General features: G+C 44.5%; 2 protein-coding genes across 2 annotated transcripts; one reads left to right on the forward strand and one right to left on the reverse strand.

The window, feature by feature from the left end:
- Window positions 1-658: 658 nt before the first annotated feature.
- Window positions 659-1,991, reverse strand: LOC123059511 (splicing factor YJU2-like). Its single transcript, XM_044482063.1, has one exon. It carries the CDS (start codon window positions 1,887-1,889, stop codon window positions 906-908), a length of 984 nt encoding a protein of 327 aa, XP_044337998.1. The 5' UTR covers window positions 1,890-1,991; the 3' UTR covers window positions 659-905.
- Window positions 1,992-10,702: 8,711 nt separating this feature from the next.
- On the forward strand, window positions 10,703-14,174 carry LOC123063558 (uncharacterized). The gene is made up of 4 exons (XM_044487364.1): window positions 10,703-11,084; window positions 11,831-12,066; window positions 12,967-13,550; window positions 13,881-14,174. The coding sequence occupies exons 1-4, from the start codon at window positions 10,787-10,789 to the stop codon at window positions 13,891-13,893; spliced, it is 1,131 nt and encodes a 376-aa protein (XP_044343299.1). The 5' UTR covers window positions 10,703-10,786; the 3' UTR covers window positions 13,894-14,174.
- Window positions 14,175-23,176: the final 9,002 nt, after the last annotated feature.

The following is a 23,176-nucleotide window of genomic DNA, read 5'->3' on the forward strand; positions in this document are numbered from 1 at the left end:
AATGATGTCTTGAGCCGTGGCATGTTGCACAGGTTATTCTGGGGCGCTTCAGGGTTCTACACTCTTGATGTGAGCACCGAAAGCCCCCAAGTATAGAACACCATTGACACTTATGGGAAACCGTTTATACCTTAAGCTTGAATTTGATGCCGAGGGGCTGGCAGTGCTCAACCTGTGAATAAACGGCTCCAGCCTAGAGATGTGGATATGGAACCACGACGGCACACCTTTACACATGTTGATGTTCACACTAAAACAAACATATTTGACTGAACAAGGAGATTGAAGGAGCGCTATAAACATGCTTGAGAGAGAACGTCACGTTGCTCATCAAGGCCATCCATGAACGTGTCTATCTTACGATCAAGACTGGGGTGGTGCGGGAGGTTAAGGAATTGTCATACTGTCACGGGCCACAACCGTCAGAATGTTGTGCCACTGAAGATAGATTGGTCTTCCTTGTTCCTTCTTTGCTTCTCAGCTAGGTGGTGTAGCCACGTAGTGATATTTTCTCAATTCTTAAGTTTGCACTGTGAGCTACAGCCTAGAATCATGCATAAACAGTAGGTAGATCAAAATCAGAGTATTCCTTACACTGCCCTCGTCATGTCAAAATCAATAGTAGATAAATTAATCTGAGTGATGTAACGAATAAATCTGAATGCGCCGACCTGATTGGCTAATTCTTATTAAGTTTTTACCCTCAGGTTAATAAGATTTGCTCTGAATTTGTCAATGTTAAAAATTTATCTCAAACACAACTCTGTTTTTTTCCTTCTGAAAAAGAGGATAATGACGGTCTTAAAGGTGACAGCAGAGATTTTACAGACTTGAGTTACATGACATGATCTTGTCTCAGGGGCTTGTTTCCTCCGGTGCGGTTACAACTCCAAGAAGCGCTGTCTTCAGTCATCACTTTCATCGCTGTCATACTGGAAGAGTGAATGAAGAACATTGGCCTTTTCTTCTGAAGCTTCATTGTTGTCCTTAACGCTATCTTGTACAGCTGCAGCTTCAGTACTCTTGTGTTTCTTGTGAGGATTTGCAGCAGCGGGCTTTGCCTTTACAATGAACTTGAGCATCTTAGATTTCAAGCTCTTCTTTCCTTCTTCTTTATTGGAACTCTCAGGATCATTAGCTTTGGCCAAGACATCTGTTGGATGATCTAACATTGATTCAGAAGACTCGTTGATGATCTCTGACCCAAAATCTTCCTCGTTGTCATCGTCGTCTTCGATCCGTTTAACGTAATATTCCGAGTTTCGGAAAGTGATTGATCTGACGAGTTCTTCGTCTTCCTCTGCTAGTACTGTGTTTCCCTCCTTTAAATTTTGATGATGAGCAATACAAGAAGAATGGTTCAGAATCTCAAGCATCCGGTCAGCGGAGACGCGGGCATGTATAGACCTCATCGACAGCGTCTCCTCTAAAGCGGTGAGTGCGTCCATACCCCGCTTGGAATCCATGGCTCTGTTCTCCAGCGCTCTCATCTCATCGCCCATCTCCTCCGCCGCTCGTTTCCTCTTCTCCCTGTCCACCATAGCCTCAGCCTCGCGCCATGGCTCGAAGTTGCGGCTGGCTCCTGACTCCACCGTGTAGTCCGAGTTCTGGGGGTCCGTCTTGAAGGCGATCTCGGCGGAGCAGCGTGTGCACTTGATGTAGAACCTGTGTATTCGTATGCCCAGGTAGGCCTCGCTGGCGGCGTCCTCTTTGCGTGAGTTGAACTTGGTGCCCTTGGAGATGTACGTCCCGCAGGCGCCGCAGCGGATGCTCATCGGGAGCATCATGCGCACCTTGATCTGCTGGTTATTGGGCTGCCGCCGCCGCGGGATCTTCGCCGGGTCGAAGTCGTTCGGGTAGTGCTTGTTCAGCACCTTGCGCTCGCCCATGTCGCCGGATCTTCGAAGCGAGCGGGAGCCCTAGGTCGTACGCGAAGCGGCGAGGCCACGGCCGGGTAGAGGATTCGAGAGATCGGGATCGCGTGGGAGGGGACAGGCTTCGCCGATTCTTAAAAATCCCTTCGATTCCACGAAGGCGGTTAATATTAGGTCGTTTCCGAGTCTGTGTGAAAAAGAGCTTTTTTTCTCTGACGGGTTGTGAAAAAGAGCTTTTTTTAGCAACGTGAAAAAAGAGCTCTGTTGCGACATCAACTGACAATTACCACCTGTTTGGTAAACACTTGGGCACGAGAATGGGAAATTGCATCAGGGTGTTTATGGAGGGATTAGTCATGGGAAGTTGATTTTTACTCCCATTCCCTTGTTTGGTATATGGTGGGAATTAGCACGGGATAAAACTCTGCTCACGAATTAACAGGGTACTCCTGGGAAGAAATAGGTGGGAATTGGCTTCCTCAACTCCCATTCCCCTTCTCACTTAAACTCCCATTCCCTTTAATCAAACAGTGGACTTTTAATCTCCTCACCCCTCAACTCCCATTCCCCATCTCTAATTCCCCTGAACCAAACGCGCTGGGATTTTACGGGCTGGGCGCCCAGCCCACCATTTAAATTCAGGGTTGCCAAAAAAAACCTAAAATTCAGGAGGGACGGTTAATTAAGATTTGTCGGGACCGACGCTTTCCCTCTTGTTAGGGTTTTGTTTCTTGCGCAGGCGATTCTGTCGCCGCCGTCGAGTTGCCTGGCTGTCCCTGCCGCTGACGACGCCTTGTTCGGTACGTGATCGCATTGGCGAGCAGATCGGCGGAGTAGGGTTCCTATCCAAATCACCCGTGTCGTTCTACATCGGGTAAGGAAATCTCCATGGCTACTGTCGAGGCGTCAGATCGGGCGGATGTGAGCGATGTTGAGAAGATGATGCAGGAGCTAGGGCTGACAGAGGAGGACTTGGATGATGTAGTCTTCGAGGATAAGGATGCACCACCAGAGGCGGTCCGCTGGGTGGCTCTGGCTAGGGTTCATACCCCGAAAACCTACAGCCAAACGTGGTTCTACCGGAACATGAGATCGGCTTGGGATCTAGCACAAGAAGTCAAGTTCAGACCACTTGAAGACAACCTTTACACAATCCAATTCTCATGTCTTGGAGATTGGGAGAGAGTAATGAATGACGGTCCATAGCAACTTCCGGGGAGATGCGGTGATCATGAAACCCTATGATGGAGTGACTAAGCCGTCAACGATCAAGATGGATACTATCGAGATATGGGCGCAGATTCACGACGTCCCAGATTTATATGCCCACCTTGTACCATCCCTCGCTGCAAAATTGGGGGAAGTATTGTATGCCGAACCACCCTCTCAAGATTTTGCGGGAAACTTCTACCGAGTCTGGATAAGAATTGTGGTAACAAAACCGCTGAGGAACCATGTATCCATGATATGCGATACGAGGCGACAGATCTATCGAGTGAAATACGAAAAGCTACCTGATTGGTGCGCGGTGTGTGGGATGCTTGGTCACCTGTACAAGGAACATGGCACTGGAATTCATCCCCCGTCGGCTCTCGTCTTTAAGGAGTTGTGTGCTGATTGGTTCATGAGGACAGGTCGTGGACCTGGCGGGGGTCGAGGCCGTAGGGGCGGCACGAGAGGATGACGAAGCGGAGGGCGTGGCCCAGCACCTGCACCAAGTACACAGGAGGGGTTCGATGAGGAGCCGAGCTTGGGCAAAACTGCCGAGTTCACCATAGCAGTACATGGGGGAGGTGTTATGACAGCTGGGTCCGATACTGTAATAGAAGATCCTTCCCGGAAGAGGAATGAGAGGACGGAGCTAGGCAGCAACTCTTCGGCTACGCCGCTTATGCATGATACTATTACAGAAGAGGAGGGACTCGCTCTTGTTCAAGTAGGGGCTTCAGTGGCCAGCCCACCTGTTAAAAGAGATCCAAAGAAGCCAAGGACTGAATTGGATGGTAGAAAGGGACACAATAGTATTGTTAAAACTCGGGCGGGCTCCCTCGAGGGGCGCCGCCAAGCCCAGTGAGTGCATTTTGCTGGAACTGTCGCGACGCGGGTAAACTTGCGACAGTTCAAGAAATTATCGGTTTCGCGATGAAGTTTACCCCTACCATGCTCTGTATCGTTGAGACCCATATCAGTGGGGCACGTGTAGAATCTCTTGCTAGTTCTCTTGGCTTTGATCACTCATATGCTATAGATAGTCAGGGGAGAAGCGGTGGGACTGGAATGTTCTAGAATGACTGCACCAAACTTGAGATTTTGGGTGACTCTTGCTACCATATAGATGCTAAGATTGAGGAGGCGGGTCGAGAGCCGTCGCGAATTACGTGTGTGTATGGCAAGGCACAGACACAACTTAGACACCAGACGTGGGATCTCATGAAAGGCATCAGCAATCTTAGCGACCTGCCATGGCTTTGCTTTGGGGATTTCAATGAAGTGCTGCAACCAGATGAACACGAAGGTCTAGCCAACAGAAGCAACGCCCAGATTCAGAGTTTTCGGGACACCGTGGATATTCGTATGCTGATGGATTTAGGTTACCAAGGTCGTTTTTGGACTTTCGAGAAGAAGGTAGCAGGAGGCTCTTATACCCGGGTGCGATTGGATAGAGCTTTGGCAAGCTCGACGTGGGTAACCCGATTCCCACAAGCAGTACTCACTCACCTGACCTCGGCCACCTCGGATCATGGACCAATCTTGTTACAGCTGGATCCAACTCAGAACCATGTTACACCGAAGAAACCCTTCAGATACGAGGTGATGTGGGAATCACATGAATCTTGGAAGGATACAATCTCTAGTAGTTGGAATGCAGCAGATGCAAGCTATGGCGTGGGAGACTTCCGGGACAAGCTGCTGAGTATAACTACGGAACTGTCTAGGTGGAGCAGGGATACCTTTGGAAATGTTCGGAAGGAAATAAAACAAATCAAGGCCCAGCTAGAGACCTTATGCAATGGCCCGGCGCGCGTGAGTCCTTCACATCCTGAGTTGAAACTTAATGACAGATTGGCTGAACTTTATCACAGAGAGGAGCTCATGTGGAGATAGAGATCGAGGCTGCAATGGCTATCAGCTGGCGACATGAACACTAAGTTCTTCCATATGAGGGCAAGTATGCGATGTAAGAAGAATATGATCCGAGCGCTTACTAATGCACTCGGAATTCACACAGAGGACCCTGCGGAGCTGAAAAGCATGGTTTTGAATTTTTATAAAACTGTGTACACTTCGGAAGGGGTGCAGGGAGTGGATGAGGTTTTGAGGCATGTGCCCACGAAGGTATCACCGGAGATGAATGAGTCCTTGTGCGCGCCTTATACAAATAAAGAGATAAAAGATGCATTGTTTCAGATGTTCCCAACAAAATCTCCAGACCTAGATGGCCTTCCTGCTCAGTTCTACCAACGGCACTGGGATATATGTGGGGATGAAGTAACTGCGGTGGTCATGCGCATCATTAAGGGAGAGGAGAGCCGGGAAAGCATTAATGACAATGTCTTAGTATTAATCCCTAAGGTAACACATCCCTCATCTCTGTCACAATTTAGACCAATGAGTCTTTGCAATGTATTGTACAAAATTGCGTCAAAGGTGGTGGCAAACATCCTTAAAGTTATTCTTCCAGAAATTATATCCGAGGAACAGTCGGCCTTTGTGCCTGGTAGACTTATTACAGATAACATCATAAGTGCATACAAGTGTTTGCATTTCATGAAGATAAACAGGTCTAAAACCAATAGTTACTGTGCTGTGAAGTTGGACATGATGAAGACGTATGACAGGGTGGAGTGGGATTATTTACAAGGTATAATGATCAAATTAGGCTTTTCTCAAGCCTGGGTGGATGTTGTCATGGGTATGGTAAGATCTGTGTCCTTTTCAGTTCTCTTTAATGGTGAAAAGCTAGAGCAATTCAAACCAACAAGAGGCATTCGGCAGGAAGATCCTATTTCCCCTTATCTATTCTTATTTGCAGCATAGGGCCTGTCGTGCCTACTAAAATCCAGTTCCCGGTCATCAGTTCTAAGTGGTGCTAAGGTGGCTCCCACAGCTCCTGAGGTGAACCACCTTCTATTTACAGATGATAGCCTACTGTTATTTAAGTCTAGTAATGAGGGGGCAAATTTGGTGTCAAACCTACTGAATGTTTAATGTAATGCTACTGGCCAAAGAATTAACAATGACAAGTCCTCTATATTCTTCAGTAAGGGATGTCCCAACAGTACCAAGCAGCAAATCAAAGACATCCTTAGTGTACAGAATGAATCCCTGAGCGAGAAATATCTGGGGATGCCTACAGAAGTTGGACAATCCAAGAATGGCACGTTTAAGTATTTAAGGGATAGAGAGTGGGAGAAGATTCGAGGCTGGATGCAGAAACTTCTTTCAGCTGTAGGAAAGGAGGTACTAATAAAATCGGTAGCTCAAGCCATTCCGGTGTTTTCCATGTCTTGCTTCAGGCTACCAAGAGGGTTGTGTGATAATGTGACTTCAACCATTAGACAATTCTGGTGGGGCGGCAAGCGAGGGAAGAGAAAACCATGTTGGGTTTCATGGGATGTCATGACAAGGCCTAAAAACTTGGGAGGACCGGGCTTCCGGGACCTTAAAATCTTTAACCTAGCCCTCTTGTCAAGACAAGCTTGGAAGTGTTTGGACGAGCCTCATTCCCTGAGTGCGCGAATTCTGAAGGCTGCATACCATCCGGAATGCTCAATCCTCGAAGCAGAGTTGGGGGCTCATCCCTCTCAGATTTGGCGTGCTACTCTGGATGGAAGGGAAGTCATCAAACAGGGAATCATTACAAGAGTTGGTGATGGTCGGCCAACCAAGATATGGCAACATAACTGGTTACCACGATCTGGGCTGACGAGACCAATTTCCTCGCTGATTCATGACCCTCCAGAGATAGTTGCTGATCTTATCGATGCAACCTCGCCTTCCTGGAAGGAGGAGTTGGTAAGGCAGATTTTTGTTCCACTTGATGCTGAAGTGATCTTGAGGACACCCATATGCACCAGGCAATTGGAGGACTTCTGGGCTTGGGCTGAGGACCCAAAGGGCCGATTCTCTGTTAGAACGGCATACAGAATGATATACAGAACAAAAATGGGGAGAGAAGAATGGCTAGAGGAAGCGGAGAACTGGTCAAACTTGCAAGCACAGAAGAAAGGATGGTCGGATCTTTGGAAATTAAAGGTGCCATCGAAGCTAAAAGTCTTTGCATGGAGGCTAGCCCAACATTCCTTACCAACAGGGGACGTACTCCAGAATCGTAACATGGCAACTACGGACGTGTGTGCAATATGTGGTGCTCAAGACAGCTGGAGACACGCCCTGCTTGAGTGTGCATTCGCCAGATGCACCTGGGCGCTGTCGAAAGAGGAAATGGTGCAACACTTGGCCTCAAACCATGACACTGACGCTAAACGGTGGCTTCATTCCATGTCAGATGCTCTTCCGGATGATGAATTCAGACTGCTTATCGTTACAGCTTGGGCGATTTGGTATGCGCGGCGAAAGGCGATCCATGAAGGTATTTATCAGACTCCACATGCCACCAATGTTTTCATATCTAGCTACATATCAGATATCGAATTCCTTGAGCAACCACGAGTCGCAGAGAGGAATGCACTAGTGCCCAGGCCGACGAACTGGATCCCACCTCCTGACTAACACTTCAAAGTGAATGTAGATGCGGCCGTCACAAGGCACGGTGGAGTTGGCGCAGTCTCTGCGATATGTCGAGACGGCTCAGGAGCTTTCCAGGGAGCTTCAGTGTTAACTTTTGCCAATATGGATGAACCGGAAGTGCTAGCAGCTCTAGCGATACGTGAAGTGATGGCCCTCTCTAGCGATTTGTATGTGCAGGACATTGCAATCGCCTCGGATTGTAAAACGGTGGTGGAAGCTATCAAGTCAGGTACTTCGGCTGCTTATGGAGCAATTGTACTTGAGATCAAAGAACGAATTAGGTCTTTTTCTTCTTGTCAGATTAGTCATGAATTCAGAACCTCCAATGTCGAGGCCCACAAACTTGGAAAACTTGCTTTAACTTTGGGGACCGGCCGCCATGTCTGGTTAGGCCACCCCGAAAATCTTGTGTTCGTCCCTATAAACATTATGACGGGTGAATAAAGCTTTGTGGGTTTGCCTCGAAAAAAGAGGAATGACAGTTAATTGGGAGAAGCTTGTTAATAGACCAAATAAAACAAGACAGGTCAGCAGGTCCGTAAAGTTTGTGAGTGGACAGTCTGTGTCTAGTATTACACCCAACCCTACACCACCTCAGATAATCACCCAACCGGCTCGATTGTCGGGCTGGTTTATAAATTTAAGTTTGAGAAATATTTCAGCGTCTACCGAAGTTACTGCATTTCATTGGTTTCGGTGGACTAAAAAAATTACTTGAAACTCAAAAATTTATTTGAAAAATACTTGAATTCATGCGTACAGCTGAAATATTTTGATGTCTGATGAAATTATAGGAATTCATCAAAATCTCACTGAAAGTGAGAAGCATCGCCTCGCCAATCACATGTGTTGCTCCCATGTGCTGCTTGCCCAACTTTCCTTCTCTTTCCCTTCCGGCCCCGTGACACTGCATGTCCAGTACAATAGCAACATCTCATCATGACATTCTCCTACGCGGCTCATTCATCATCGGTCGTTCTCTGCTTTCGCGGATGTCGATCCTTGACAACCCCACTGCCTAGTTCGTCGATGGTGGGGAGGAGAATCTTGGTGCCTCCACTCTGGCTAGTAGTCTATGTTAGGTTTTTTTTAGTTCTCGCAGGTGCGGCACTTAGACGGATCCCGGCGCATCTTCTTTGAGTTATTTTTTCAGGCTTCAATCCTCCTCGATTTCATCCGTTTGAACATAATCGATAGAGCTCCAGTGTAGATTCATGACATCTCCGTGGGTATAGAAGAGTCAAACATTCTCATGTGGCTATTTTTTCCATGTAGTCCCTAATAGACGGCCCCATTGGGCAAGAATAAAAAGAAAGCAAGGCTCCAGCCATAACTCCCAATCGACGAGTACCTCACCACCTCACGCACGTTGAGGGGGCGGTGCGCGGAGCAGGTACAGAACATCTTCTATGTGTAAGGTGGGGATTCCTATGCAGTGCATGCACTGGTGGTGGAGGTTGTCAGGGCTGGGATGTACCTTCAACATCGTCGTCTCGTCGACACTATGGACATGCGTGTCTCATCTTCAGCTCTGGTGCCGACAACCAAGACCAGTGGCACACGACCACTATGGTTCCATGTATCTCGTCGCTCCCTCACATGGGAGAGTTGTATGCAGGTGCAGGTTGTGCTCACCTAAAAAAATGGAAGCAATGATAGATAGATGGTAAGGGAGGAGGATAGATGTTGCCTGGGCCTGGTTACTCCCTGGCGCAATAGACGAGTGCTCACCATCAGCACCTATTGCGCCATGTAAACAAATGAGCGCCCTCTCGACCAAGGTATGGGCCGGCCCAACAAACGCCCCCCTGCTCGGCTGCCAGTTCAATCAATCAACTCGTCCATGTTGAGTGAACACTAACTAGTTCACTATTCACCGCTGACTAGTTAACCTCAGACCGCTGACTGTTGACCATGGACCATTGACTTTGTAAAAAAAAATCATGAATTCAAAAGAGTTCATGCATTTCAGAAATAGTTCACAAATTTGAAAAAAGTTTTCCGAGTTAAAAAGGTTCATAAATTTGAAAAATGTTTGTAAATTTGAAAAAGTTCATCAGTGTTTTAAAAGTTTACAAATTTGAAAAAGCTTTCATGAATTTGAAAAATGTTCATGGGTTTGAAGAAAAGTTTACGAATTGGGCAAAATAACAATTTTGGAAAATTACCACGAACTAGGAAAATTGTTCATGAATTTAAATAATGAAATTTTCGTGAAATTAAAACGAAAATAAAAAAATAAAAAGGGAATAGTTCATCGTTTTTGAAAAAAGTCCGCAGATTTTGGAAAAAAAAGTTTGTAAAATTTGATAAAATTTTGTGGATTTGAAAAATATTCATGCACTTGAAATATTTGAAAAAATGTTCATGTATTTGAATAAAGTTCATTGGGTTCTGTAAAAAAGTTCTTGAATTTTTAAAAAAATTATACGCATTTGAGAAAAAAACTAGAAAAAGCAGATAAAGGGAAGAAAAGGAAAGACCAAACAAAATCGGTCCAAAAAAAACTAAAAGAGCAGGGAAAAACCCCCGAATGGGAGCTTCTAGAAGCTGCTCAAAACATGCCCAGGAAGCTTCTGCGAACTTCCCAAAACCTGAAACGGGAGCTTCCCGTTGGTGCCTTATGCAGACCGTCCGATAAAGATTCTATGGCGGGAGGGGATGTGCGGCTTGTACGAAAAAGCCTTTAAACGGCGTCTGAAGCGTCAAATAGGAGCTGGCCTTGACTATAGAGGTTAGCAAGGGCTTGCGTATGCCATGCCCCCCTAGCCCAGAACCTATGCCATGGCCTTGCCTATGCATGCAAGAGATTTCTCCACTGTATTCGTGGATGTGTGGAGAAAAAACCATACATTAAAAAAGACATAAAAATAAAATATAAACATAGAAAAATGATAACCATCTTTACACCTTATCATCTTTTTTCTTTTTTCTTTTCCTGGAGAAAAACCTTTCTCATCTCTGTTGAAAGGTAGCCCATTCTCCTTTCTCTCTCTGTTGTTGAGGTAGCCCATTCAAGAACGCCAGCCCATATGGGTTCCGGCCCGGAGAATAAAACCAACTCGACCCCAATTCGATCTAGGGATTCCTTCCTTCCATTTGCGCTACCAAAACCTTCACTGCGACGGCGGCGAGGTTAGATAGATTCTTCGGAAGCGGAGATGGAGATGGAGACGGAGACGGAGATGGAGAGGGAGTCCAGGAAAAGGCCTAGGGTAGCGGCGGCGGCGGCGGAGGACCCCTCTCTGGCGGCGGCGGCGTCGGCCGAGTACGCGGCGTGGTTGGAAGAAATGGCGGTGCATGAGGCGAAGGCGGCTGAATTCCGCAAGAACCTGCTGGCGAATCCTTTGACGGCCGAGCAGTTGCGAGAGCGCAAGGAAGCCGCGTGGGAAAAGTACAACAACGAGTCGTGGGAGAGGGCTCGCGACAACTGGATCTGGCCTCCCTTCGAAGCCGACAGTATGGATCTTATCTTAATCCCCTCTATCTTTAGTTTCTTTCTTGCACCATTAATTTTGGAGCGTGCTGCCTAGCGGCCTGCTGTGCGGCGGCCGATTGCATCCGGCACGATCACGTGTCCTCCGATCCTCGCAAGCTTATTCTTTACTAAATCACCAATTCAGACGTTTGTGTTCCAATAAAAATCTATTGAACCATTGGCGTCTTAGGTAGATCTAAACATAAGTGAAAAAGACAGAAAATTTGTCTTCTGTAAAATTTGCAGGTTTGTCCTAAAAGAATGGGGAAAATTAAATAAATAAGTATGGATACCGTTGACTTCATGGGATTACACTTTTCGGCTACAGGCAAAATGTTATTGTACTAATCAAAAGCTAATCCCCCTCGGCTCATTGCCATGTTGCCACACAATTGCTCGTTGCGGTTTACCTGTATTTGTTTCGTACCGCTTGCCAGATTGTGTACATGCCAATGGGTTTGATGTGAGTACCACTTTAATTGTCCTGAGTTCTATTTACACGCACTTGTCTGGATAGCACGGTGTGATTGTTGTCATTTTAATTATCCCGAGTTGCCTAGTGTTCCTCATCCCTTGTATGTTTACTTTCATTCTTTGGCTAGGATCGATGCAGCGAAAATCTCCTAATACTATTTTGTTTGATTTATTAAATTTTGATTGATATGTTGTTTTCGATTCCACCCATCCACCATCCCTCTTGTAACTAACGAGCTTGTATTTGCTGCAGCGGACATCTCTTGCATGCGCTTTACCAACGAAAATATCAACGACCCTAATTATCCACGCCTTGTCTGCACCATGGCAACTCTGCAGATTGTTTCAGTCCAGGTGAAGGAAATAACCGATGGGTTACATTGGCCGCTGGATGTTTATGGTTTTGTCGCTGTGCGTGATGTGGTGGATCGCAAACGCATTATGGTTTTCAACCGTGAAAGGGATGACTACCAAAGAATCACCGAGCAGGTTCGAAAAAATTGTATTTTGGCCCACTCTAATACATACTCCCTCCGTCCCATAATGTAAGACGTTTTTTGACACTACACAACGTCTTACATTATGGGACGGAGTAGTAGATATGAATGACTGGAATGGAATAGCAGCTAGGGAGTAAACCATTCCTTTTCTTGTGCATCACCATAATACTACCATGCCTAGGAATAGGATACACAAACGTGACCGCAGCTTGAATTTGGCTATGTAAAATATAGAAAACATGGGAAAAATAGATATCGAAGCTATGCATGAATAATTATGCAAGTTTGAGGCAGAAAATTACAAATGATGTGTAGTTTTTTGCAAAATATTGCATGTAATGTCACAGTTTGCTTTGAGTATACAAATATCGTGTTGTTATTTATAGTATTACTATTGAGGTCATCATCATGATGATGATCATGTTTTTATTGTTGTTACTATTTCTCACTGAAGCATCGGGCTAATATTTTCTTACATATTTTTGTAATACAACTCACAGAATTTACGGAATGCACTTCTGCAATTGAACAGACAAGCTCCCTCTTTTTTCTTTTTCCCATTTCTGCCACGCAATGTCTTATAGTTCAACTGTTCAATTGGTTCCTGCAAGCCGAAGGGTTATAAATATTTATCATGTTTACTTCCCATCTCAAATTTCCTCTTGCAAATCCTGCTAATGGTTAAGTTACATTTTTCATGTTTGTCGTCGGCACATTTTGGACTCAAGTCACCATCATGAAGTTCCACTTGATACACTAACTGTGTTTTGATAGATGCACTCTCACTTGTATTAACAAAGAATAAACAGAATATATTCCACAGCAGTCCATGCTATTGATGAATGAATCTATTTTTATTATTGTTTACTTAAATGACTGATGCATGCAGGATTCCTACCTAACACTGACTGGTCCTACCCGTGGTGTTGTCATGACGATTGATCCTTCATATTTGGAGGCTAAGCTCAAAGTAAGAGGTGCTACTGAATCTGAGGACAAAGATTTGAGCAAATTTGCTAAGACGTACAGCTTAGGCTGCTACCTTCCTATCAAGCACACAAGCAAGCTTTGCACACTGGAGCTGCAGCATTACACTGTTTGTTCATCTGTGGAAGCCACAATCCGTGTTCAAATCATTGAAGGGCAGTTTCCTCGTGATTTCCGTGGTGTGCTTACTGCTAGCACGGACGCTGAAAGTGGTGTGATGATCTCATTACTGGATTTTAATAATGATGAGTTGCCAGTTGATGCTGATGGCTCTGTGAAGCTATCACGCCAAGTTATCTCTGTTAAAAAAGGGGGGAATCTGAAAGTTTCTGTCTGGCAACGGGGTGTTGGTGAGGAAGAAGATCAAGAGATAACTGCTGCATCATTTGTAGCTAAGGAAGCTGAAACAAGCACTAATTACATGCCGATGAAGAAATGGAAGTGCTGGATGGAAGTCAGTGTCGCCTGGTCCCTTTTCAGCTGTTGGTGAGGAATAAGACCAAGAGATGTATATATATATATATATATATATATATATATATGAGAGAGAGAGAGAGAGAGAGCTGCCAAATCGTTGGAAGTATATCTATGTAATGGCATGCTGACGACTTGCCCTTGTCCTATTGTTTGAAGTCGTATTTTGACCGTGTACCAACTAATGATAGGTGCTTGCATGGACAATGCAGGACTTGTTGTATCTTCTGTTCGAAGAGATTTTGCTTCATGTCTTTTTTTTTTGTATAGCTGCAATAGTTTATTTGCTTGAATCACATGCCAAGTCAATTGTTAACTACAATTTTTCTTTTCTGATAACAGTTTATTTGCTTGAAAAGAGGCTGCTTCTGTGCTCACAGGACATCACGTGAGATGATAAGAAATCTCAAATGAAGATAAGAACACAGCAAGGGCAAGGAGGATTACTTGTGCAATGTTTAGTAGCCTTGTAGTTTATATGTACTGAAGGTGTCGCCAAAGAAGGGTGACCAAACTCATGTTGCTGTCAGATGGTGTTTCCGGACTAGTTTAGTGATGTGAGTTTCAGAGAATGTGATTGTTCTGTGGAGCTCAAAACAACTAATTATGATTTTAATTTCTTGTTTTCTACTGTAACTTGAATCTCTGTGGTTTCGTTAGTAAAATCTGGGTGGAATCCCTTCATAAAAAGAGTATTAAAACTGACGTATGGTTGACAACAACATATTTATCTGAATGATATCGATTAGCATGGAATGTGTACATGTTATGTTAGTGGTGCTCAAACTCTGAGTTAAATGCACAGAACCACAAGTTTCGTGCCATGACTTGCGGAAAACCACCACATTACAAAACATGACATTTTGCACCGAACCCAAGAATTGACGGTGACAAAAAACACTAAGTTAAAAAATGAACTCGTTTTGACATGGCAAAGCGGCCGCGTGGCTTGCGGTGGACGGCGCAAACAGTAATGGCCGTTAACGGCCTGGCCAACCAAGCCGGTCGGAAGATTCCCAAGAAGGAAACGGTGGCCCTCTCTCTCCACTCTCGCTAACTAAATCCCCTCTGCGCCCTCACCCTCGCCCTCGCTCCCCTTTGCGCCGCCGCCGTTGCCGCCACAGTGCCTTCTTGGAGAGATCTGGAAGACAACAGCAAGGAGGAGCTGACCTACACAGGCATGGACGTGGATGTGTGGGTATGTATACATTGGTTTCGGTTACGGTTAGGGTTTGAATATTATGAATTGCAGAGTGTGACATTTTAGATCCTCCCTTCGCTGCCTCTCGTTTGTGCCTAAGACTTCTTGTCAATGCATGAGAATCCTGATACAACTATTGATGCTTCCTTCCATGGGTCAGTGATTGATCCCCATATCAAATGCAAGCTTCACAAGTTTAGGGACAAGAAATGTGTTGCATTCAATGGCATAAACACACGTAGAAGATTCTATGGCTGTGCTAAGCAGGTAATAGTTTATGAGGTTATTGTTTACTGAATGTGGTTTGCCATTGAATGTGCTAGTGTTAATTGAATTACCATTATTAATTGAACTTGCTACTGTTAACTGAATTTGCTACTAGTCAACTGAATCACTAGTGTTAATTGAATTACTATTGTCAACTGAATCACCTCTGTTAACTGAATCACTACTATTAACTGAATCACTAGTGCTAATTGTACTTGCTATTGTTAACGAATCACTAGTGTTAACTAGATTTGCTCTTGTTAACTGAATTGCTAATATTAACTGAATTAATACTGTTAACTGGATTTGATAGTGTTAGCTGAATTGCTACTGTTAACTAAATTACTACTGTCAACTGAATTTGATAGTGTTATCTGAATCATAGTTTGAATTGACTTTGGTATGTTAACCGAATTACAATTACTGCTGTCAACCGGATTTGCAGGGAGTTATTTATTGTGGAGTGATTGAGTGCGTTGATGGTCCCTGGTTTGTCATATTTCAAAGGTGCCTGAAAAAACTTTGGGAGATGTTTCATGGCCAGAACTAAGGCATGGTGATGAGATAGACAGGCTTATGACAAAAAATATCCAAACTAGAGAAGCAAAATGACTTCATGTGCAAGTAATACAATGATATGCTTGAGGAAGTTGGCCAGCTTTTTGATTAGCAAGATGGAAAGGTGCAGCATATGGAACATGAGAATGCAACAAAGCGTGTTGAAGATGTCAAGAAAAAGCTTGTAGAGTTAAAGGAACAGTCAAGAAGGAGCTAAAGATGGAGAAGATTAGGTTGTCCAAGGAGTAGAGGTGCATCCTGACTTCTCAAGAAGATATCATCAGGAACACTAGGAAGGCCATGTAGGAGGTCAAGGAGGACATGGATGTTCTTCAAGAGGAGAAGAAGAACTTGAGAGTGTGATTGTGGAATATATAATAGGCCATGGAACACCAAGGAGCTAATGATGTTGGTGGTATATTTTGTACATATAATGATCATAGTTTGTAATGCTTAATGAATACAATGTGGTCAGCTATTAGGCTAGCTAGCAAGAAATCATATGAGTCCTTCTTGTGATCCTTGATGTTACCTCTATTATGAACCAGCTAACAAGCAACATCATGACAGAAGATAAGGGGACTCCATAAATAGTACACACAAACAATTTAGATAGGTAGCATAGTGCATAGAACAATAGATACGACCCAAACTAAACCTCGTGCATATTTCACAGCATTGCAACACCAGCAATATAGATAGGTATCGTAGTGCTTAAAACAACAGAAAGAAAATTAGATAGATGGATAGCATACTTCTTCTTCTTCATCATCATCATCATCATCATCATCATCATCATCATCATCATCTTCATAATCATCATCATCATCATCATCTTCTTCTTCTTCTTCTTCTTCTTCTTCTTCTTCTTCTTCTTCTTCTTCTTCTTCTTCTTCTTCTTCTTCTTCTTCTTCTTCTTCTTCTTCTTGAGTACATTGATATCCCTATCCCTCTTCAGCTCATGCAGCTCAGTCCTCAGGTTCCTGATCAGTTCTCCTTGGGCTTTATGAATGGCCTTCATATCCTCTATGAGATACTGCTTCTAGTCTAGCTTCTTCTCCAAGCCTTCAGGACACGAAAACCACAACTCAAATTCTCAAAGCAAAATGGGTCAAAGAGTTGGTAGCAGGAAAGGCTATGGTGGTGCTATGCGGAAGTGGTGGTGGTATGCGGAAGTGTATGTGGGCACCGGACAAAATTTGGCGAGAGTTAGGCGGGAAATGGATGGTGGATGGGTGGTTTTGCTGCCACTGGCCGGATGTCCGGGCTGGAAGCTGGATGTCCGGGGTGCCGGATGTCCGGGCTGGTCGGGCCGGATGTCTGGGCGCTGGATCCGTGAACGAACTCGAAGAACACCGCATGGGGAGGTCAAATCCGGGGCAAAATTCGGAAGAATTTGTGGATGGAAATTGGGGAAAAGGTGGGGGAATGCTAGATCTACCTGCAACACACGAAATCCGCGGATCAAATCCAACAAAACTTCATCACACCAACAAATCACAAAAAAAATTCGGGCTATTTTTGTGGGGCAATTTTCGGATTAGGACAAAAAACAACAAAATCAAGCTAGAAAACAAAGAGAGGAGGCTCCGAAATCGTGATCAACGTGGCTCTTGATACCAAGATGATGTAGGGTGGAACCCTAGATGGCCGATCTTTCACGAAAGGAGCGAGATCCCTCGAAGAACACGACGAACACGGGGAAGAACAGAGAGAGAACACGAGAGAAACACTCAACCAACAAGAAATAGATCACACATGCGCTAGATCGATGAACATAAAGGAAGATACATTGATCCCAAGTCAACAAAGGACGATACAAGGGTAAACGGTTCTTCTCCTAGGAGGAGGTCTTGATGGGGCCACCCTGTTGGGGAACGTAGTAATTTCAAAAAAAATTCCTACACACACGTAAGATCATGGTGATGCATAGCAACGAGAGGGGAGAGTGTAATCTACGTACCCTTGTAGATCGACAACGGAAGCGTTTGGTTGATGTAGTCGTACGTCTCCACGGCCCGACCGATCAAGCACCGAAACTACGGCACCTCCGAGTTCTAGCACACGTTCAGCTCGATGACGATCCCCGGACTCCGATCCAGCAAAGTGTCGGGGAAGAGTTCCGTCAGCACGACGGCGTGGTGACGATCTTGATGTACTACCGTCGCAGGGCTTCGCCTAAGCACCGCTACAATATTATCGAGGACTATGGTGGAAGGGGGCGCAGCACACGGCTAAGAATATGATCACGTGGATCAACTTGTGTGTCTCTGGGGTGCCCCTGCCTCTGTATATAAAGGTTCAAGAGGGGGAGGCCGGCCGGCCATCATAGGGCGCGCCAGGAGGAGTCCTACTCCCTCCGGGAGTAGGACTTCTCCCCCAATCCTAGTTGGAATAGGATTCACGAGGTGGAAAAGAGAGAGAGAGAGAGAAGGAGGGGGGCGTCGGCCCCCTCTCTCCTTGTCCTATTCGGACTAGGGGGGGAGGGGCGCGCGGCCCAGCCCTGGCTGCCTCTCCTCTTCTTCCACTAAGGCCCACTAAGGCCCATATAGCTCCCGGGGGGGGGGGGTTCCGGTAACCTCCCGGTACTCCGGTAAAATCCCGATTTCACTCGGAACACTTCCGATATCCAAACATAGGCTTACAATATATCAATCTTTATGTCTCGACCATTTCGAGACTCCTCGTCATGTCCGTGATCTCATCCGGGACTCCGAACAACCTTCGGTACATCAAAATGTATAAACTCATAATATAACTGTCATCGAAACCTTAAGCGTGCGGACCCTACGGGTTCGAGAACAATGTAGACATGACCGAGACACCTCTCCGGTCAATAACCAATAGCGGGACCTGGATGCCCATATTGGCTCCTACATATTCTACGAAGATCTTTATCGGTCAGACCGCATAACAACATACGTTGTTCCCTTTGTCATTGGTATGTTACTTGCCTGAGATTCGATCGTCGGTATCCAATACCTAGTTCAATCTCGTTACCGGCAAGTCTCTTTACTCGTTCCGTAATACATCATCCGCAACTAACTCATTAGTTGCAATGCTTGCAAGGCTTAAGTGATGTGCATTACTGAGAGGGCCCTAAGATACCTCTTCGACGATCGGAGTGACAAATCCTAATCTCGAAATACGTCAACCCAACATGTACCTTTGGAGACACCTGTAGAGCACCTTTATAATCACCCAGTTACGTTGTGACGTTTGGTTGCACACAAAGTGTTCCTCCGGCACACGGGAGTTACATAATCTCATAGTCATAGGAACATTTATAAGTCATGAAGAAAGCAATAGCTACATACTAAACGATCGGGTGCTAAGCTAATGGAATGGGTCATGTCAATCAGATCATTCAACTAATGATGTGATCCCGTTAATCAAATAACAACTCTTTGTCCATGGTTAGGAAACATAACCATCTTTGATTAACGAGCTAGTCAAGTAGAGGCATACTAGTGACACTCTGTTTATCTATGTATTCACACATGTATTATGTTTCCGGTTAATACAATTCTAGCATGAATCATAAACTTTTATCATGATATAAGGAAATAAATAATAACTTTATTATTGCCTCTAGGGCATATTTCCTTCAGTCTCCCACTTGCACTAGAGTCAATAATCTAGATTACACAGTAATGATTCTAACACCCATGGAGCTTTGGTGCTGATCATGTTTTGCCCGTGGAAGAGGCTTAGTCAACGGTTCTGCTACATTCAGCTCCGTATGTATCTTGCAAATCTTTATGTCTCCCACCTAGACTAGATCTCGGATGGAATTGAAGCGTCTTTTGATGTGCTTGGTTCTTTTGTGAAACCTGGATTCCTTTGCCAAGGCAATTGCACCAGTATTGTCACAAAAGATTTTCATTGGACCCGGTGCACTAGGTATGACACCTAGATCGGATATGAACTCCTTCATCTAGACTCCTTCGTTTGCTGCTTCTGAAGCAGCTATGTACTCCGCTTCACATGTAGATCCCACCACGACGCTTTGTTTAGAACTGCACCAACTGACAGCTCCACCGTTTAATGTAAACACGTATCCGGTTTGCGATTTAGAATCGTCCGGATCAGTGTCAAAGCTTGCATCAACGTAACCGTTTACGATGAGCTCGTTGTCACCTCCATATACGAGAAACATATCCTTAGTCCTTTTCAGGTACTTTAGGATGTTCTTGACCGCTGTCCAGTGATCCACTCCTGGATTACTTTGGTACCTCCCTGCTAGACTTATAGCAAGGCACACATCAGGTCTGGTACACAGCATTGAATACATGATAGAGCCTATGGCTGAAGCATAGGGAACATCTTTCATTTTCTCTCTATCTTCTGCAGTGGTCGGGCATTGAGTCTGACTCAACTTCACACCTTGTAACACAGGCAAGAACCCTTTCTTTGCTTGATCCATTTTGAACTTCTTCAAAATCTTGTCAAGGTATGTGCTTTGTGAAAGTCCAATTAAGCGTCTTGATCTATCTCTATAGATCTTTATGCCTAATATGTAAGCAGCTTCACCGAGGTCTTTCATTGAAAAACTCTTATTCAAGTATCCCTTTATGCTATCCAGAAATTCTATATTATTTCCAATCAGTAATATGTCATCCACATATAATATTAGAAATGCTACAGAGCTCCCACTCACTTTCTTGTAAATACAGGCTTCTCCGAAAGTCTGTATAAAACCAAATGCTTTGATCACAGTATCAAAGTGTTTATTCCAACTCCGAGAGGCTTGCACCAGTCCATAAATGGATCGCTGGAGCTTGCACACTTTATTAGCTCCCTTTGGATCGACAAAACCTTCCGGTTGCATCATATACAACTCTTCTTACAGAAATCCATTCAGGAATGCAGTTTTGACATCCATATGCCGAATTTCATAATCATAAAATGCGGCAATTGCTAACATGATTCGGACAGACTTAAGCATCGCTACGGGTGAGAAGGTCTCATCGTAGTCAACCCCTTGAACTTGTCGAAACCCTTTTGCGACAAGTCGAGCTTTGTAGACAGTAATATTACCGTCAGCATCAGTCTTCTTCTTGAAGATCCATTTATTCTCAATTGCTTGCCGATCATCGGGCAAGTCAACCAAAGTCCATACTTTGTTCTCATACATGGATCCCATCTCAGATTTCATGGCTTCAAGCCATTTTGCGGAATCTAGGCTCACCATCGCTTCTTCATAGTTCGTAGGTTCATCATGATCTAGCAGCATGACTTCCAGAACAGGATTACCGTACCACTCTGGCGCGGATCTCACTTTGGTTGATCTACGAGGTTTAGTATAGTATCTTGTCCTGAAGTTTCATGATCATTATCATTAGCTTCCTCACTAATTGGTGTAGGTGTCGCAGAAACAGGTTTCTGTGATGTACTACTTTCCAATAAGGGAGCAGGTACAGTTACCTCGTCAAGTTCTACTTTCCTCCCACTCACATCTTTCGAGAGAAACTCCTTCTCCAGAAAGTTTCCGAACTTAGCAACAAAAGTCTTGCCTTCGGATCTGTGATAGAAGGTGTATCCAATAGTTTCCTTTGGATATCCTATGAAGACACATTTCTCTGATTTGGGTTCGAGCTTATCAGGTTGAAGCTTTTTCACATAAGCATCGCAGCCCCAAACTTTCAGAAACGACAACTTTGGTTTCTTGCCAAACCATAGTTCATAAGGCGTTGTCTCAACGGATTTTGATGGTGTCCTATTTAACGTGAATGCGGCCGTCTCTAAAGCATAACCCCAAAACGATAGCGGTAAATTAGTAAGAGACATCATAGATCGCACCATATCTAGTAAAGTACGATTACGACGTTCAGACACACCATTACGCTGTGGTGTTCCGGGTGGCGTGAGTTGCGAAATTATTCCGCATTGTTTCAAATGTACACCAAACTCGTAACTCAAATATTCTCCTCCACGATCAGATCGTAGAAACTTTATTTTCTTGTTACGATGGTTTTCAACTTCACTCTGAAATTCTTTGAACTTTTCAAATGTTTCAGACTTATGTTTCATTAAGTAGATATACCCATATCTGCTGAAGTCATCTGTGAATGTGAGAAAATAACGATATCTGCCACGAGCCTCAGTATTCATCGGACCACATACATCTGTATGTATGATTTCCAACAAATCTGTTGCTCTCTCCATAGTACCGGAGAACGGTGTTTTAGTCATCTTGCCCATGAGGCACGGTTCGCAAGTACCAAGTGATTCATAATCAAGTGGTTCCAAAAGTCCATCAGTATGGAGTTTCTTCATGCGCTTTACACCGATATGACCTAAACGGCAGTGCCGCAAATAAGTTGCACCATCATTATCAACTCTGCATCTTTTGGCTTCAACATTATGAATATGTGTGTCACTACTATCGAGATTCAATAAAAATAGACCACTCTTCAAGGGTGCATGACCATAAAAGATATTACTCATATAAATAGAACAACCATTATTCTCTGATCTAAATGAATAACCGTCTCGCATTAAACAAGATCCAGATATAATGTTCATGCTCAACGCTGGCACCAAATAAAAATTATTTAGGTCTAATACTAATCCCGAAGGTAGATGTAGAGGTAGCGTGCCGATCGCGATCACATCGACTTTGGAACCGTTTCCCACGCGCATCGTCACCTTGTCCTTAACCAATCTTCGCTTAATCCGTAGTCCCTGTTTCGAGTTGCAAATATTAGCAACAGAACCAGTATCAAATACCTAGGTGCTACTGTGAGCATTAGTAAGGTACACATCAATAACATGTATATCACATATACCTTTGTTCACCTTGCCATCCTTCTTATCCGCCAAATACTTGGGGCAGTTCTGCTTCCAGTGACCTGTCTGCTTGCAGTAGAAGAACTCAGTTTCAGGCTTAGGTCCAGACTTGGGTTTCTTCTCTGGAGCAGCAACTTGCTTGCTGTTCTTCTTGAAGTTCCCCTTCTTCTTCCCTTTGCCCTTTTTCTTGAAACTAGTGGTCTTGTTGACCATCAACACTTGATGCTCCTTTTTGATTTCTACCTCCGCAGCTTTCAGCATTGCGAAGAGCTCGGGAATAGTCTTATTCATCCCTTGCATATTATAGTTCATCACGAAGCTCTTGTAGCTTGGTGGCGGTGATTGGAGAATTCTGTCAATGACGCAATCATCTGGAAGATTAACTCCCATCTGAATCAAGTGATTATTATACCCAGACATTTTGAGTATATGCTCACTGACAGAACTGTTCTCCTCCATCTTGCAGCTATAGAACTTATTGGAGACTTCATATCTCTCAACCGGGCATTTTCTTGAAATATTAACTTCAACTCCTAGAACATCTCATATGCTCCATGACGTTCAAAACGTCGTTGAAGTCCCGATTCTAAGCCGTAAAGCATGGCACACTGAACTATCGAGTAGTCATCATCTTTGCTCTGCCAGACGTTCATAACATCTGGTGTTGCTCCAGCAGCAGGCCTGGCACCCAGCGGTGCTTCCAGTACGTAATTCTTCTGTGCAACAATGAGGATAATCCTCTAGTTACGGACCCAGTCCGTGTAATTGCTACCAACATCTTTCAACTTTGCTTTCTCAAGGAACGCATTAAAATTCAACG

Source organism: Triticum aestivum, chromosome 3A (assembly GCF_018294505.1).
Source record: "Triticum aestivum cultivar Chinese Spring chromosome 3A, IWGSC CS RefSeq v2.1, whole genome shotgun sequence".
Classification (NCBI taxonomy): Eukaryota; Viridiplantae; Streptophyta; class Magnoliopsida; order Poales; family Poaceae; genus Triticum; species Triticum aestivum.

What these genes read in the sequence shown, in the direction of transcription:
- LOC123059511 (XM_044482063.1), bottom strand. Translation starts at nt 1,889, where the DNA reads ATGGGCGAGCGCAAGGTGCTGAACAAGCACTACCCGAACGACTTCGAC.
- LOC123063558 (XM_044487364.1), top strand. Translation starts at nt 10,787, where the DNA reads ATGGAGATGGAGACGGAGACGGAGATGGAGAGGGAGTCCAGGAAAAGG. An exon ending in GCCTCCCTTCGAAGCCGACA is followed by an intron (nt 11,085 to 11,830) that starts GTATGGATCTTA and finishes TATTTGCTGCAG; the next exon opens with CGGACATCTCTTGCATGCGC. An exon ending in ACCAAAGAATCACCGAGCAG is followed by an intron (nt 12,067 to 12,966) that starts GTTCGAAAAAAT and finishes TGATGCATGCAG; the next exon opens with GATTCCTACCTAACACTGAC.